Here is a 12,274-nt window from a genome sequence, read left to right on the forward strand (position 1 = left end):
AACATTTATTTATTTTTGGGACAGAGAGAGACAGAGCATGAACGGGGAAGGGGCAGAGAGAGAGGGAGACACAGAATCGGAAACAGGCTCCAGGCTCTGAGCCGTCAGCCCAGAGCCCGACGCGGGGCTCGAACTCACGGACCGCGAGATCGTGACCTGGCTTAACCGACTGCGCCACCCAGGGGCCCCAAGCGGACTCTTTTTGAAGCCAGTTTAAACCTCATGTAAGAAGAGCAATCCTCCCAGTGACTAAGTTCACAGGCCAGGTGGAAACGAGCCTGGCGATTCCAATTTCATCGGTTGTCTTAAGTGTTTGCAAAGTAACACTATGCCTTCGCATTAGCGGGAGAGACGTAAGATAGGTTTTTGCTTGAAAATGGATTCCCGAGTGCTCATTACACAAAAGCAAACTGCAGCATCACACAGAACGAACTCTGTGCTTTGCAAACCTGAACAAACAGACGATGCCTTCACATCCTTGCTGTTTTCCTATGCTTTGTTTCTGAGCTGGGGATAACTTTGGTGAAAACCTGTGTACTTAAAAATGAATATATTTTGTAATGTCCAGATGCTGCAGCAAAACACCCAATAATGTTTGAAGTGTTTTGGCAATTCTTATCGTTAGCCTCAACAATTAAGCACTCTCAGGGGACTGGCTTTCAGATCATGTTCCATCAAATGATAAACTACGCCACCAAAGTGTAAGTCAAAATTACAGTTAAAAGTAGTCCAAATTAGGGGCACCTGGGCAGCTCAGTCAGTTGGGTGACTGACTTCGGCCATCTGGAGGTTCGTGAGTTCAAGCCCCGCATCAGGCTCTGTGCTGACAGCTTGGAGCCTGGAGCCTGGAGACTGCTTCGGATTCTGTCTCCCTCTCTCTCTGCCCCTCCCCCATTCGTGCTCTGTCTCTGTCTCTCAAAAATGAGTAAACATTAAAAAAAAAATAGTCCAAATTAAAACCACTTTCGCAGCCCTATTTTAGAAGCAATTAGGAAAAACGGTCTTCTGTAACCTGTCATGCACTCATTTCAAAGTCGAAATACGTCATCCTACTACTCTCTTGAGGTAGGTTGGTGGTCATCTGCAAATTAGTTAAAAATCGAGAAAGCAAGCACAAAAATAAAGTTTTTTACGTACTTGTCAATTTCTTTTCTGGATTGTTACAATTTTAGGATTTTTTTTCCACTTTCGATTCGACTCCGGGTATGCTATATTTAAAATCTTTCCTCAGTATGTAAAAATACAAATGAGTCCAAAGGAATGAGTAGAAATTTCAGGAACAGAATAGTATGCAGGGCTTTCATTCATTCGCGTGTGGGGTACATCTCTGGCGTGAAAGTTTTTTAAAATCAAAATTTGTTACTTTGGCTCAGTGACAAAAATTGGGTGAATTCTACATCTGTTTTTCATTTCTCTAGTTACTATGCTCCGTTTCTTAAAAGGCTTCAGTCTTATCGCATTGTTGCATAATCCTTCCAGCTGGAGATAACCAGTGTTAACATTTCGCTATGTACCGTTTCTCTCTTCTTTGGTGAGGTGCATATTAAATATGACTCATTTTAAAATGAATTGCTTTGGGGGTGCCTGGTGGCTCAGTCAGTTGGGCATCTGACTTCGGCTCGGGTCATGATCTCACAGTTTGTGGGTTCGAGCCCCGCATCAGGCTCCGTGCTGACAGCTCAGAGCCTGGAGCCTGCTTCCGATTCTGTGTCTCTCTGTTTCCCTCTCTCTCTGCCCCTCCCCCGCTCTCTCTCGCTCTCTCTCTCTCTCTCTCTCTCTCAAAAATAAATAAAAATTAAAAAAAATTTTAACTCAGAAAATAAAAATCACTAATTAACAAATACATTCAAATGCCCAGAGTTGTTACCTGAATTCAGAGATGGAGTTCCTCCCAACAATGTAATTAATCAAAATCCAAACAACATAATTAAAAATTGATACGAGTAAAGACCAGATTGTTTTATTTAAGCGTACCACCCAACGCTTTTTGGTTGTTAAATACAGAGAGATGGCTCCTCATGATTGCTACTTACTATCTATTTGATGGCGACTCTGAAATTAAGCTCCTAAAACTGAGTTGGAACAAGGGAAGAGCAATGTATCTGCATTGGGCAAAGCATAATTGAACTTGTCACTTTGAAACAGTTGAATGAATAAAATTCATGAATAACCAACCATAATTCTATCTGTGGAAAATGTGTGGCAATTTTCCTTCCGTAGACATCCGTCTTCTGAGGGTCTTCCCCATGACCCAGTGCACAGTGGCCCCTGGGTGCTCCATATAGCCCCTCCAGTCATTATCCCTAGACAGACGCCCTCCTGAGGGAGAGAAAAGAAATAAGAGAAACCCAGGATCTTCACCTAGATTAGGGAGATGTTGCCTTCACAGCTCCAGCGGGTGATGGATTGCTTAGTCAGCTAATAGCTCATAACCTTTATTTTAAAGCATCATCATGTACCTGGCTTCTCGGAGGCGCATGGTGGCCAGAGCCTCCTGGAAGAGTGTCGCAGGCTCACTCTGAGGTATTTAGAGTTGTAGCTGGGATAGAGAACCATTAGCTGGGAAAGGTTAATGGAGCCAAGTGAAATAAAAGAAGGGGTCGCATGGAGAAGAAGGCACCATGTGGATCGTTTGAAGAATCAAAGCTCCGCGGTTTATCAGTATTGGTCGAAAAGGCCCTCTTGATGTCTCTCTTTTGAGCGATTCCCCGATGCACCTGGGAGACATTTGCACACACGGAGGGGAAGCTGGGAAGCTGAGGTGGGGAGAGCCTCACCCGCCAGATTCCTGCCAGGAAGGCTGGGGCGTGAAGAGGGAACAGGAGTGCCATTTAAGGGCTTTGTCCCTCAAGATACCACCTCTAATATTCCTTGATTGTTCTTCCAATTGATGCACTTTGAAATCTCTGATGTTCCCTTTAGCCTCAGTCTAACGCAGCGCTATAGAAATCACGTGCTTGTGCCGGTTGAATTTTTTTCCGAATGCATATGCAAATAAATACGTAGTTATGAAACTACAAATGTTGACCCCTGGCCCCCTCAAGTCACCTAGAGGCCCCCTCGTATACACCTCACACTTTGAAAAGCTGCCCTAACGCGGCCCTTGAGAAAACGGATTCAAAACTCGCTAAGCTGCGTGGTGTGATGGAAGCAATCCAGGAGAGCCCAGGGCCTTATGAGCTTGGGGGGTGCAGTGAAAAGTGGGAGCCTTTCAGCAGGCTCCCAGGAAAACGCCTCAGCTCCCCCGTCTTGAAGTCCTCAGCTCCCAGGGTCAGCCAGGAAAGTAGTGACTGCGAAAGACAAGGAGCAGGTGGCAGGGGGCTGGGTCAGAGTGGGCGGGTCTCAGATACCTTGCTTTTCTAAGAACAGACAAAGGCAGGCTTGAAAACGGGTCTGCTTGTGCCCGCCGGCTCAGCAAGTCTCCTTGGCTTTGGGGCCACTGCAGTCGCACAATGGTTTTCTGTCCTGTCCCATTTGCTTTTAAGGCTGTCTTATGGTGATCTAACACCAGCAGCAGAAAACACATAAGCAAGAGTGATTTTACGCTCTTTATAAATCTCTTCGTATTAATTTCAGACTCTGATAACTCCCTGACCCAAATCCTGCCCTGACAGTGCCATTTGTGACCCCCCCCCCCCGGCCACCCAACCTATTTTCTCTGATGGCTGGTCCACTCCATTGTGACTTGCTGAGGGCTTGATGGGACCAGAAATCTTTCTAAAAGCCTCGGTCCCCAGATTGTTTTCATCCCCCTACCTTGCTGAGAAAAAACAAAAAAATAAAACAAAACAAAACAAAAACAAACAAAAAAACCCACCACACACACACACACACACACACCCACACATCAGCAGATGATGAGAAACGTATCTTTATTGGGTGAATTTTAAAGGCATCGTCTGCCAAGGGCCTTACAGGAGTCATCAGGGCGTACTGACCACCGAAAATTCACGAGTGACTGCCTTGTTACCTCGCTAAAACAGGGGGCAAATTGGAGAAGCACATCCGGGGGAATGAATACATAAATTAGGGGCAGGTAGTGGGTTTCCCATTTCTAGGGGCTTTGGAGGCCTTCTGGCTGATTGTCTCTATCTCCACAGCCTGCGGCTTTTAAGAATGCACCATTTCCTGGAATTCTAGAACAGAAGAGGGTGAGAAAACGTCAGTGGAGATGGCTTGGTATTTTACAGACAGGCCGTGTGGCCAGTGAGAGCTCAGAAGAGGAGGTTGTCAGATGGTGGGCTTGGCACCCCACTCAAGGGCACAAAAGGAGGGGGAAAAACGTGTCACTGACTGCAGGTGCGGGAGGTCTAGAGCGTCCCATCTTCCTGCATAATCTAACAAACATCTTTAGCTCTGTAGCAGAGCCCCTTGTATGAGAACTTGTCAGCCCAGGGGCACCTGGGTGGCTCAGCCGATTAAACATCCGACTCTTGATTTTGGCTCAGGTGATGATCTCACGGTTTCACGGGTTCGAGTCCCACATCCCGCTCTGAGATGACAGTGTGGAGCCTGCTTGAGATTCTCCCTCTCTCTCTGCCCCTCCCCTGCTTGTGCTGGCTTTGTCTCTCTCAAAATAAATAAGTGAACTTAAAAAAAAAAAAAAAAAAGAATTTGTCAGCCCAGCCATTTCTCTCTGACGACGCATGGATTTGGTATAATGGCCTGTCGCAATCTAGGGCCGTTCAACTTTCTGTCTGGCTACTTTAAGATAGAGAAGGAGGGTTTTCTTCCTTTTCTTCCTCCTTTCTGCAGACGTAGGAAGCAATTCATAGAGTGGGCCTTTGAACTCCCTTTTCTCCGTTTTCTCTGTTGAACCCGAACCTTACCCTCAAGAGCTTAGGTTACTAAAAGAAAGACGACAATGATGATGGTAACAATAATGATGAGTCGCTGCTACTGGTTGGAGTCGAAAACCGGAGATTTGCTTTATAGTTCTTGGTACGCTTCGCCTATTTGGAATTTTTCCGTGGTTACATTTAAATAAATCCATCTTCTTTTACCTAAACTCTTGTGCTGAACTATCTATAGAAGCTACATTAACTCCTGCATAGTAAGTTATAGTGGTATCATTTGGACAGGTTTTTAAAATGAGAATCCAAAGTAGCAGTTTTTAATTTCCAATTAGTACCGCCATAAAGACCAGGCATAAATTCTCCCGAGTTGGCATGCACAATGTAGCTAAGAAGCGTGTAAGCAACATGACTGAATCGGATTAAAATAATCCTCCAGCCATGTAGTTATACTAAACTCTGAATATAGGGCTCTGCACACAGAAGACCCTGTACATGACGTTTGATCTATTCTCTAATATTGTCCACTTGGGCTACTGTCCAAGAAAATGTGTTTGTTTAACCCTCTGAAAGCTAAGAGGCTTTCCTGTGCAAGTCAATAGACATTTTGGGGGCGCCTGGGTGGCTCAGTCGGTTAAGCGTCTGACGTCAGCTCAGGTCATGATCTCGCGGTTGGTGAGTCTGAGCCCCGCGTCAGGCTCTGTGCTGACAGCTCGGAGCCTGGAGCCTGTTTCGGATTCTGTGTCTCCCCCTCTGCCCCTCCCGTGTTCATGCTCTTTCTCTGTCTCTTAGTAATGACTAAACATTAAAACTAAATAAACATTAAAAAAATAGACATTTTGACATGAGACACACTTGAGAATGTCAATCCTTCCCTTATTCAGAGGGGCTCAAATCCCAGCAGTGGCAATTCCTTATATTATTTCCAATTTGCATTGGGCATCTTGCAAATCATTAGCCAGGCAATAGCTAGTCCCCTGGTCAAGTGAAGGCTATTTATTGGGTCATAGACAGTGAGTGACTCACAGGACCAGCTTCTACGATACATCCCCAGGCATCACGCTAGTCTCTACATATATCATTTGTATCCTCACATTAGGCCCATTTTACAGATGACAAGACTGAAGTGCAGCAAGGTTAAGAAAGAGAGATTTTAACTAACCACATCTGCCCGATCCCATGGCCCAACCCCCCGGGTTGCTTCAGGAGCTAAGTTCTTTTGTGCCGTGTACAGGTGTGAACGTACCGTCAGCCCCGATTTTCCCGTCACCGTCATTATCCGCAGCCGCCATCAAGGACTTGGTTTCTGACTCTGTCAGCTCTCTAGCGCTGCTCTCAAACTTCTGGAGGAAAAACCTGCAGGGCAATAAAGATTATGGAACTTTTCTGAAAGACCACACACGTCTGTGCTAACCCTCTCTTTTCCTCTTGAAGCCAATCATCCGTTCCCAGCAACTGCGATATTCAAAAGTCTCTGCAAGCCAAACTCGCCTTCCTTGTAGAAACTAACAGTGGGCATTTTGTTTTTAAAAGTTTTTCTTTCTTCTTCTTCTTCTTTCCAGGGGCGCCTGGGGGGCTCAGTCGGTTAAGCATCTGACTCTTGATTTCGGCTCAGGTCACAGTTTCATGGGTTCATGAGTTCGAGCCCCTCGTTGGGTTGTGTGTTGACTGTATGGAGCTCGCTTGGGGTTCTCTCTCCCTCCCTCTTTCTCTGCCCCTCCCCTGCACACACACACACACACACACACACACACACACACACCACTCTCTCTCTCTCTCTCTCTCTCTCTCTCTTTAGGACAAAACTTACTTAAGCTCTTCTTCATCCAGATACCCACTCTGGTCATTGTCTATGAACCGAAAAACATCCTTCACCTGACTGGCCGACATCTTGGAGAGGCCCGATGTCTGGAAGAATTTTTGGGGTTCAAAAGTATCTGGGTCTGAAGAACAGAGAGAGGGTTATTCTCAGGCTCAGCGGATCACCTTCTGTATCGGGGCCAAGGTGCTGAAAACATAGGTCATCAAAAACCCTCCTCGGGCCACCATTGAGCTACAAGGACGCTCTGCTCTCCACTTTTACCAAAAGACAAAGCCTATGTTAACTGACTAGAATTGAAATAAAGACTTGGAACAAACAAACAAATAGATAAAAAAACAAAGACAAAGAGGGGGCTATGACTGGTGCAAGATTTCGAGGCAGCCAAGACTGGGCAGCTTGGTGATGGCATCTCCTGTGTCCCTCCCCACCTTACCTCCCTCCACTTGCTTTTACCCATCTCTTGTCCCTCTCCTCTGGGCCGCCCCCCCCCTCCCTTTCTACAGGCTGTGTGGCCAAGAGTCACTGGTCTAACTGGTGGGGCGAAACGCAGTCACTGGGTTCCAACAGGCATCCACAGGCTTCTTCTTCTTCTTTTTTTTTTTTTTTTTCACTTTTAGTACATTCCTTTGGCCTTACGGAAATGTAACCGTATGCTCAGCTCTCGTATCTCTATAATTTTAGTTCTTTGGTTGAGGACCGTTTTATTCTCCGATCCCACGAATTTTCAAATGTTCACATTTTTAATTTCCGTGGTTTCGCTGGAGGCGTGACTACGTGGGAAATACGCACCCCTGCCTCACTGTCCTTTTTACCTTGGCACTCCTGCAGGGCTGCGGCAATGTCGTCAGCACTAAGGACGTCTGTGATGTTCATTTTCCACCTGTTCACACAGAACACATGAGACGTGGTAAATGGCAAGCGGGAGCACGCACGTCCAGGAGCACGACCCCTTCCCAGGCCCCTGAAACTGTCTTTGTGGGGAAGGTTTAAAACGTGATAAGCGTGCCGTGGTGTTAAGTGATGGGACAGAACACCCCCGTAAAAACCAGAAGCGGGAAGGATCCCAGCCCCCTTTGTCTCCGTGCCTTCTCCTGAATGTTCTTCAAAGACAAAATTTTAAACAATACAACTTAAAGAACGACTCGATACCGTTTTCTTGTAAAAACTGTATTTGCACAGTCAACCATTCATGTAGCCGTCTACAAAACGTTCAGAAGTAAATCACGTTACAAGGGCAGTGGCAGTGTCCTAGACCAGCCTGAAAATACAGTGCTACCAATTCCTCTCACAGCTTGGCCTCCTTGGAGACCTTTGGTGGAAAAGGTGCCATCTATCCCGAAGGATGCGAATCAGAGTCACGAAACAGCCAACTGCCAGAGGTCAAAATCCTTCCAGGAGTCAAGCCCACGGGGAAAGAGACATCCGAGCACAGCCTGCACCAGCCTAATAGGAACGCATTAGGAAAGAAAAGTCTGGGGTCTCGAAGGTCCACCAGCTACTTACCGTTTTAGACTTTCCCCCAAGAAGAATCAGGGAAAAGAGTCGAAGGAGCAAAAAACAGATGTGCTTTTGCTGCCTTACTGACCTATCTTATATAGGATCGAAAAAGTGATAGTAAGAACCTCTTAGATTTCCTTTTCAAGGATCAAGTAGACGTAGCTCAAATGTCTTGCCTTACTAATTAAACCTCTTTTTTTTTTTCTATTTATATCACAAGGGAATGTGGGTGGGAACAGCCAATATTGAAGAACAAACCTCAACAAACCTTAACTAGGGTTTCAGTTCTGCAAACGAACCCCACTGGCGGTGTGGAGAAGACGCCAGAAGCCTGGCAAAGAGGACACGGTGGCTGAAACGAGGTGAACGCAAACGGAGGCGCTCTGTAAACTGGAAAGGGCTCCCCGGGTGACAGTGGCTGCCGTTTGAGGCAGGTCTGCTCTTAACCTCTGAGGCTGTGGACGTGCGAGGCTGACTTCGGTCCAGGGTTGACCCCAAGTCAGGGTCAGATGGACACAAGTCAGGGTCAGATGGACACAAGTCAGGGTCAGATGGACACAGTAGACTCGTCCATCACAGCAAATGGCACTGGATGGACGACTTTCCAAAAAAGTCTTGACTCTGATATTTCCCATCTCTCTCCTACATTGCACACACTAAAAAGGCAAAATGGAGGAAAGCACCCAACCATTCCCAAACCCCAGATCTAAAATTGCAGGAAAAACATGAGGCCGGCATTTGAGACCTCCCTCAAGGTTTTTTTGCTTTTGGTTTTTTTTTTTTTTTAATGTTTATTTTATTTTTGAGAGAGAGGGACAGAGCATGAGCAGGGGAGGGACAGAGAGAGAAAGGGAGACACAGAATCTGAAGCAGGCTCCAGGCTCTGAGCTGTCAGCACAGAGCCTGACGTGGGGCTCGAACTCACGAACCGTGAGATCGTGGCCTGAGCCAAAGTCGGACACTCAACCGACTGAGCCACCCAGGCGCCCCTGCTTTTTGTTTTTTGTTTGGTTTTTTTTTTTTGTTTGTTTTTAGCATTTAGCAAATATTTGTTGAATCCCTATGTAGCCAGCACTGTGTTAGACTCTTTTCTTTAATCGTGGTAAAAAATACGTAATATAATATTTGCCCTTTGAGCTGTTTTTAAGGATACGTACGGTAGAGTAGTGTTAACTATATGCTCACAGTTGTACAAGAGATCTCTAGAACTTTTTCCTCCTGTAAAACTGACCTCTATGCCCATTGAACAAGAAGTCCCCCTTCCCCCTCCCAACACCCTGGCGACCACCGTTCTCCTTCCTGTCTCTGGGAGTTAGACTACTTTAGACACCTCTTGTAAGTGGGATCTTGCCTCATTTGTCTTTTTGTGACTGGCTTATTTCCTTAGCATAATATCCTCAAGTTTCATCCGTGGGTTCATCCCTGTAGTGACATATGCCAGGATTTCCTTATGTTTTAAGGCTGAATTCAAATTAAAAAAAAATTTTTTTTAACATTTATTCATTTTGGAGAACGGAGAGAGACAGAGTGCGAGCGGTGGGGGGGGGGGGGGTGGGCAGAGAGAGAGGGAGACACAGAATCCGAAGCAGGCTCCAGGCTCCGAGCTGTCAGCACAGAGCCCGAGGTGGGGCTCGAACTCACAAACTGTGAGATCATGACCTGAGCCGAAGTTGGGTTGGGCACTCAACCGACTGAGCCACTCAGGCGCCCCTGAATTCAAATTTTTTTTTAAGTAAAAATTTTTATTTTAGAGTACATGAGTGGGGGAGAGGGGCAGAGGGAGGGAGAGAATCTCAAGCAGACTCCACGCTCAGCCAGGAGCCTGACGTGGGGCTTGATCCCACGGGCCTGGGATCATGACTTGAGCTGAAATCAAGAGTCAAGATGCTCAACTGACTGAGCCACCCAGGCACCCCTGAATTCAAGTTTTTTTAAAGTCAAAAACCAATCCCATGTTGCAATCAGAAATAGTCAGTGGCTTCGAAGAAGACAATTCAGGATCGTTAGACTCTTCCCTGGGAAATACCGTCAGGATAGTCACCTTTAGTTTGTCCCCAAATATACCCCCCTACGTACTCCCAGCATTGCTGGTGTCGTCAATGAGAACTTTCTCTCAGGAACACCCACAGCATTTCTTAAATTACCAAACATCAAGTCGGCACTATTTCTGTCTTGCCCGCATGATATGCCCCAATGCCTGGTACAGTCCCTGACCTAGTTAGGTGCTCAGTAATTATTTGATGAATGGATAAATGAAATCGGAGAAAAGAGCTTGAAAACAGGATTACCAGCCAGCATCAACTTGCCCAGCCCTAAGAAAGCAGTTTCTGAAAATCAGTCTCAAGAATGTAGGTTGCTGACATTAAGTTGCCATAGAAACTCGCTGAGTCGTTTCTTTCCGTGGAAGGGCTTACAATTGTCCATACAGATAAAAAAACATTTTTAAAAATCTTCCCATTTAAATGAAAATAGCATACAGGTTAAACCAAGACACTTTAGATTTTCATGCTACTTTTCTGATAGGGAGTAAAGATAAGAAAGACCCAGTAAACATATCCTCTGAATCAACGAGGCAGCCATGATTATATGTGAATTCCAGTGTGTGCAATCTGGGGGTCAAAACGTTGGTTCATGCAAAAGAACAAATATTGTATGGCTCCCTTTTTTTTTTTTTTTAATTTTTTTTTTCAACGTTTATTTATTTTTGGGACAGAGAGAGACAGAGCATGAACGGGGGAGGGGCAGAGAGAGAGGGAGACACAGAATCGGAAACAGGCTCCAGGCTCTGAGCCATCAGCCCAGAGCCCGACGTGGGGCTCGAACTCACGGACCGCGAGATCGTGACCTGGTTGAAGTCGGACGCTTAACCGACTGCGCCACCCAGGCGCCCCTATGGCTCCCTTTTTATGAAGTCCCTCGAGTCATTAAATACACAGGGACAGAAAGAATGGTGGGTACCAGAGAGTGAGGGACAGGGGAGAGGGGGTAGATGTTTAATGGGGGCAGAGTTTTGGGGCACCTGGGTGGCTCAGTTGGTTGAGTGTCTGACTCTTGGTTTTAGCTCAGGTCATGATCATGCAGTTCGTCAGGTTGAAGGTCTGTGTTTGCTCAACTCTGTATCCCCAGTGTGGATGCAAGTGAAGACCAACCAAATGAGAACAGGCAAAGGCTATTAATCCAGAGCCTCCCCGAGCAAGGGAGTGAGCCCTTGAATTCAGCAGAGACTCAAAGGCACGCAGAGGAGCGGGAAAGCTTTATGGCGGAAAAAAGAGAGGGTTCACATATGTCCTGAGAGGAGGCTGTTGGCCTGGGAAAGCTGACCATCCTATGTGACGGTGTGAGGGGACATACTTGGCTTCCTCTGGTCGGTCCTAAGTTGGAAGCAAAAATTAAAACGAAGGAAGCTGGGGGCGCCCGGGTAGCTCAGTCGGTTAAGTGTTTGACTCTTGGTTTCAGCCCAGGTCACAATCCCATGGTTCATGAGTTGGTTCATGAGTTGGTTCATGAGTTCAAGCCCCGTGTCGGGCTCTGCACTGACAGCGTGGAGCCTGCTTTGGAGTCTGGCTCCCTGTCTCTCTCTGCCTCTCCCCCCCTCAAAATAAATTAAAAAAAAATAAATAAAAATAATACAACCTACTCTATAGGATTAATGACAGGGAATACAGGTGAAGCACTTGACATTGGGCAAGGCACAGAGTTAGCCAACAATAAATGGTGGCCATTGTTGCTGTTATTTGCTTTACAGCCTTTTCAAAACAAAGATATTCTGGGTAAAGCTCATCTAAGGTGCTAGAAGGGACAGTAGTTACCCTTGAGGGGAGGGCAGGGACTGGGGGTGAGGAGGTTCTGCTGTGTTGATATTGTTTTATTTATTTATTGTTAAGTTTATTGATTTGATTTATTTTGAGAGAGAGAGTGGGGGGGAGGGCAGAGAGAGAGAGAGAGAGAGAGAATCCCAAGCAGGCTCTACGCTGCCAGTGCAGAGCCCAATGCAGGGACCGAACTCACGAACCACGAGATCATGACCTGAGCCAAAGTCCGATGCTTATCCGACCGAGCCCCCCAGGTGCCCTGGTGCTGGTTACATTTTTATGAAAATTTAGTATTTTCTGTGTGGGTGTTTTACTTCCACAGAAAGTTGACTTAAAACAAATTTTTTTAA

The 12,274-nt window shown here is 46.2% G+C and overlaps 1 protein-coding gene across 1 annotated transcript; it reads right to left on the reverse strand.

The window, feature by feature from the left end:
- Positions 1 to 5,995: 5,995 nt before the first annotated feature.
- Positions 5,996 to 8,257, reverse strand: OCM2 (oncomodulin 2). Its single transcript, XM_025923141.2, has 4 exons — positions 8,119 to 8,257; positions 7,428 to 7,495; positions 6,604 to 6,736; positions 5,996 to 6,149 (listed from the first exon to the last, which is right to left on the reverse strand). The coding sequence occupies exons 2-4, from the start codon at positions 7,486 to 7,488 to the stop codon at positions 5,996 to 5,998; spliced, it is 348 nt and encodes a 115-aa protein (XP_025778926.2). The 5' UTR covers positions 7,489 to 7,495; positions 8,119 to 8,257.
- Between the last annotated feature and the right edge of the window lie 4,017 nt (positions 8,258 to 12,274).

This window comes from Puma concolor, chromosome E3, assembly GCF_028749965.1.
Source record: "Puma concolor isolate L17-30 chromosome E3, mPumCon1.1.hap2, whole genome shotgun sequence".
NCBI classification, from domain to species: domain Eukaryota; kingdom Metazoa; phylum Chordata; class Mammalia; order Carnivora; family Felidae; genus Puma; species Puma concolor.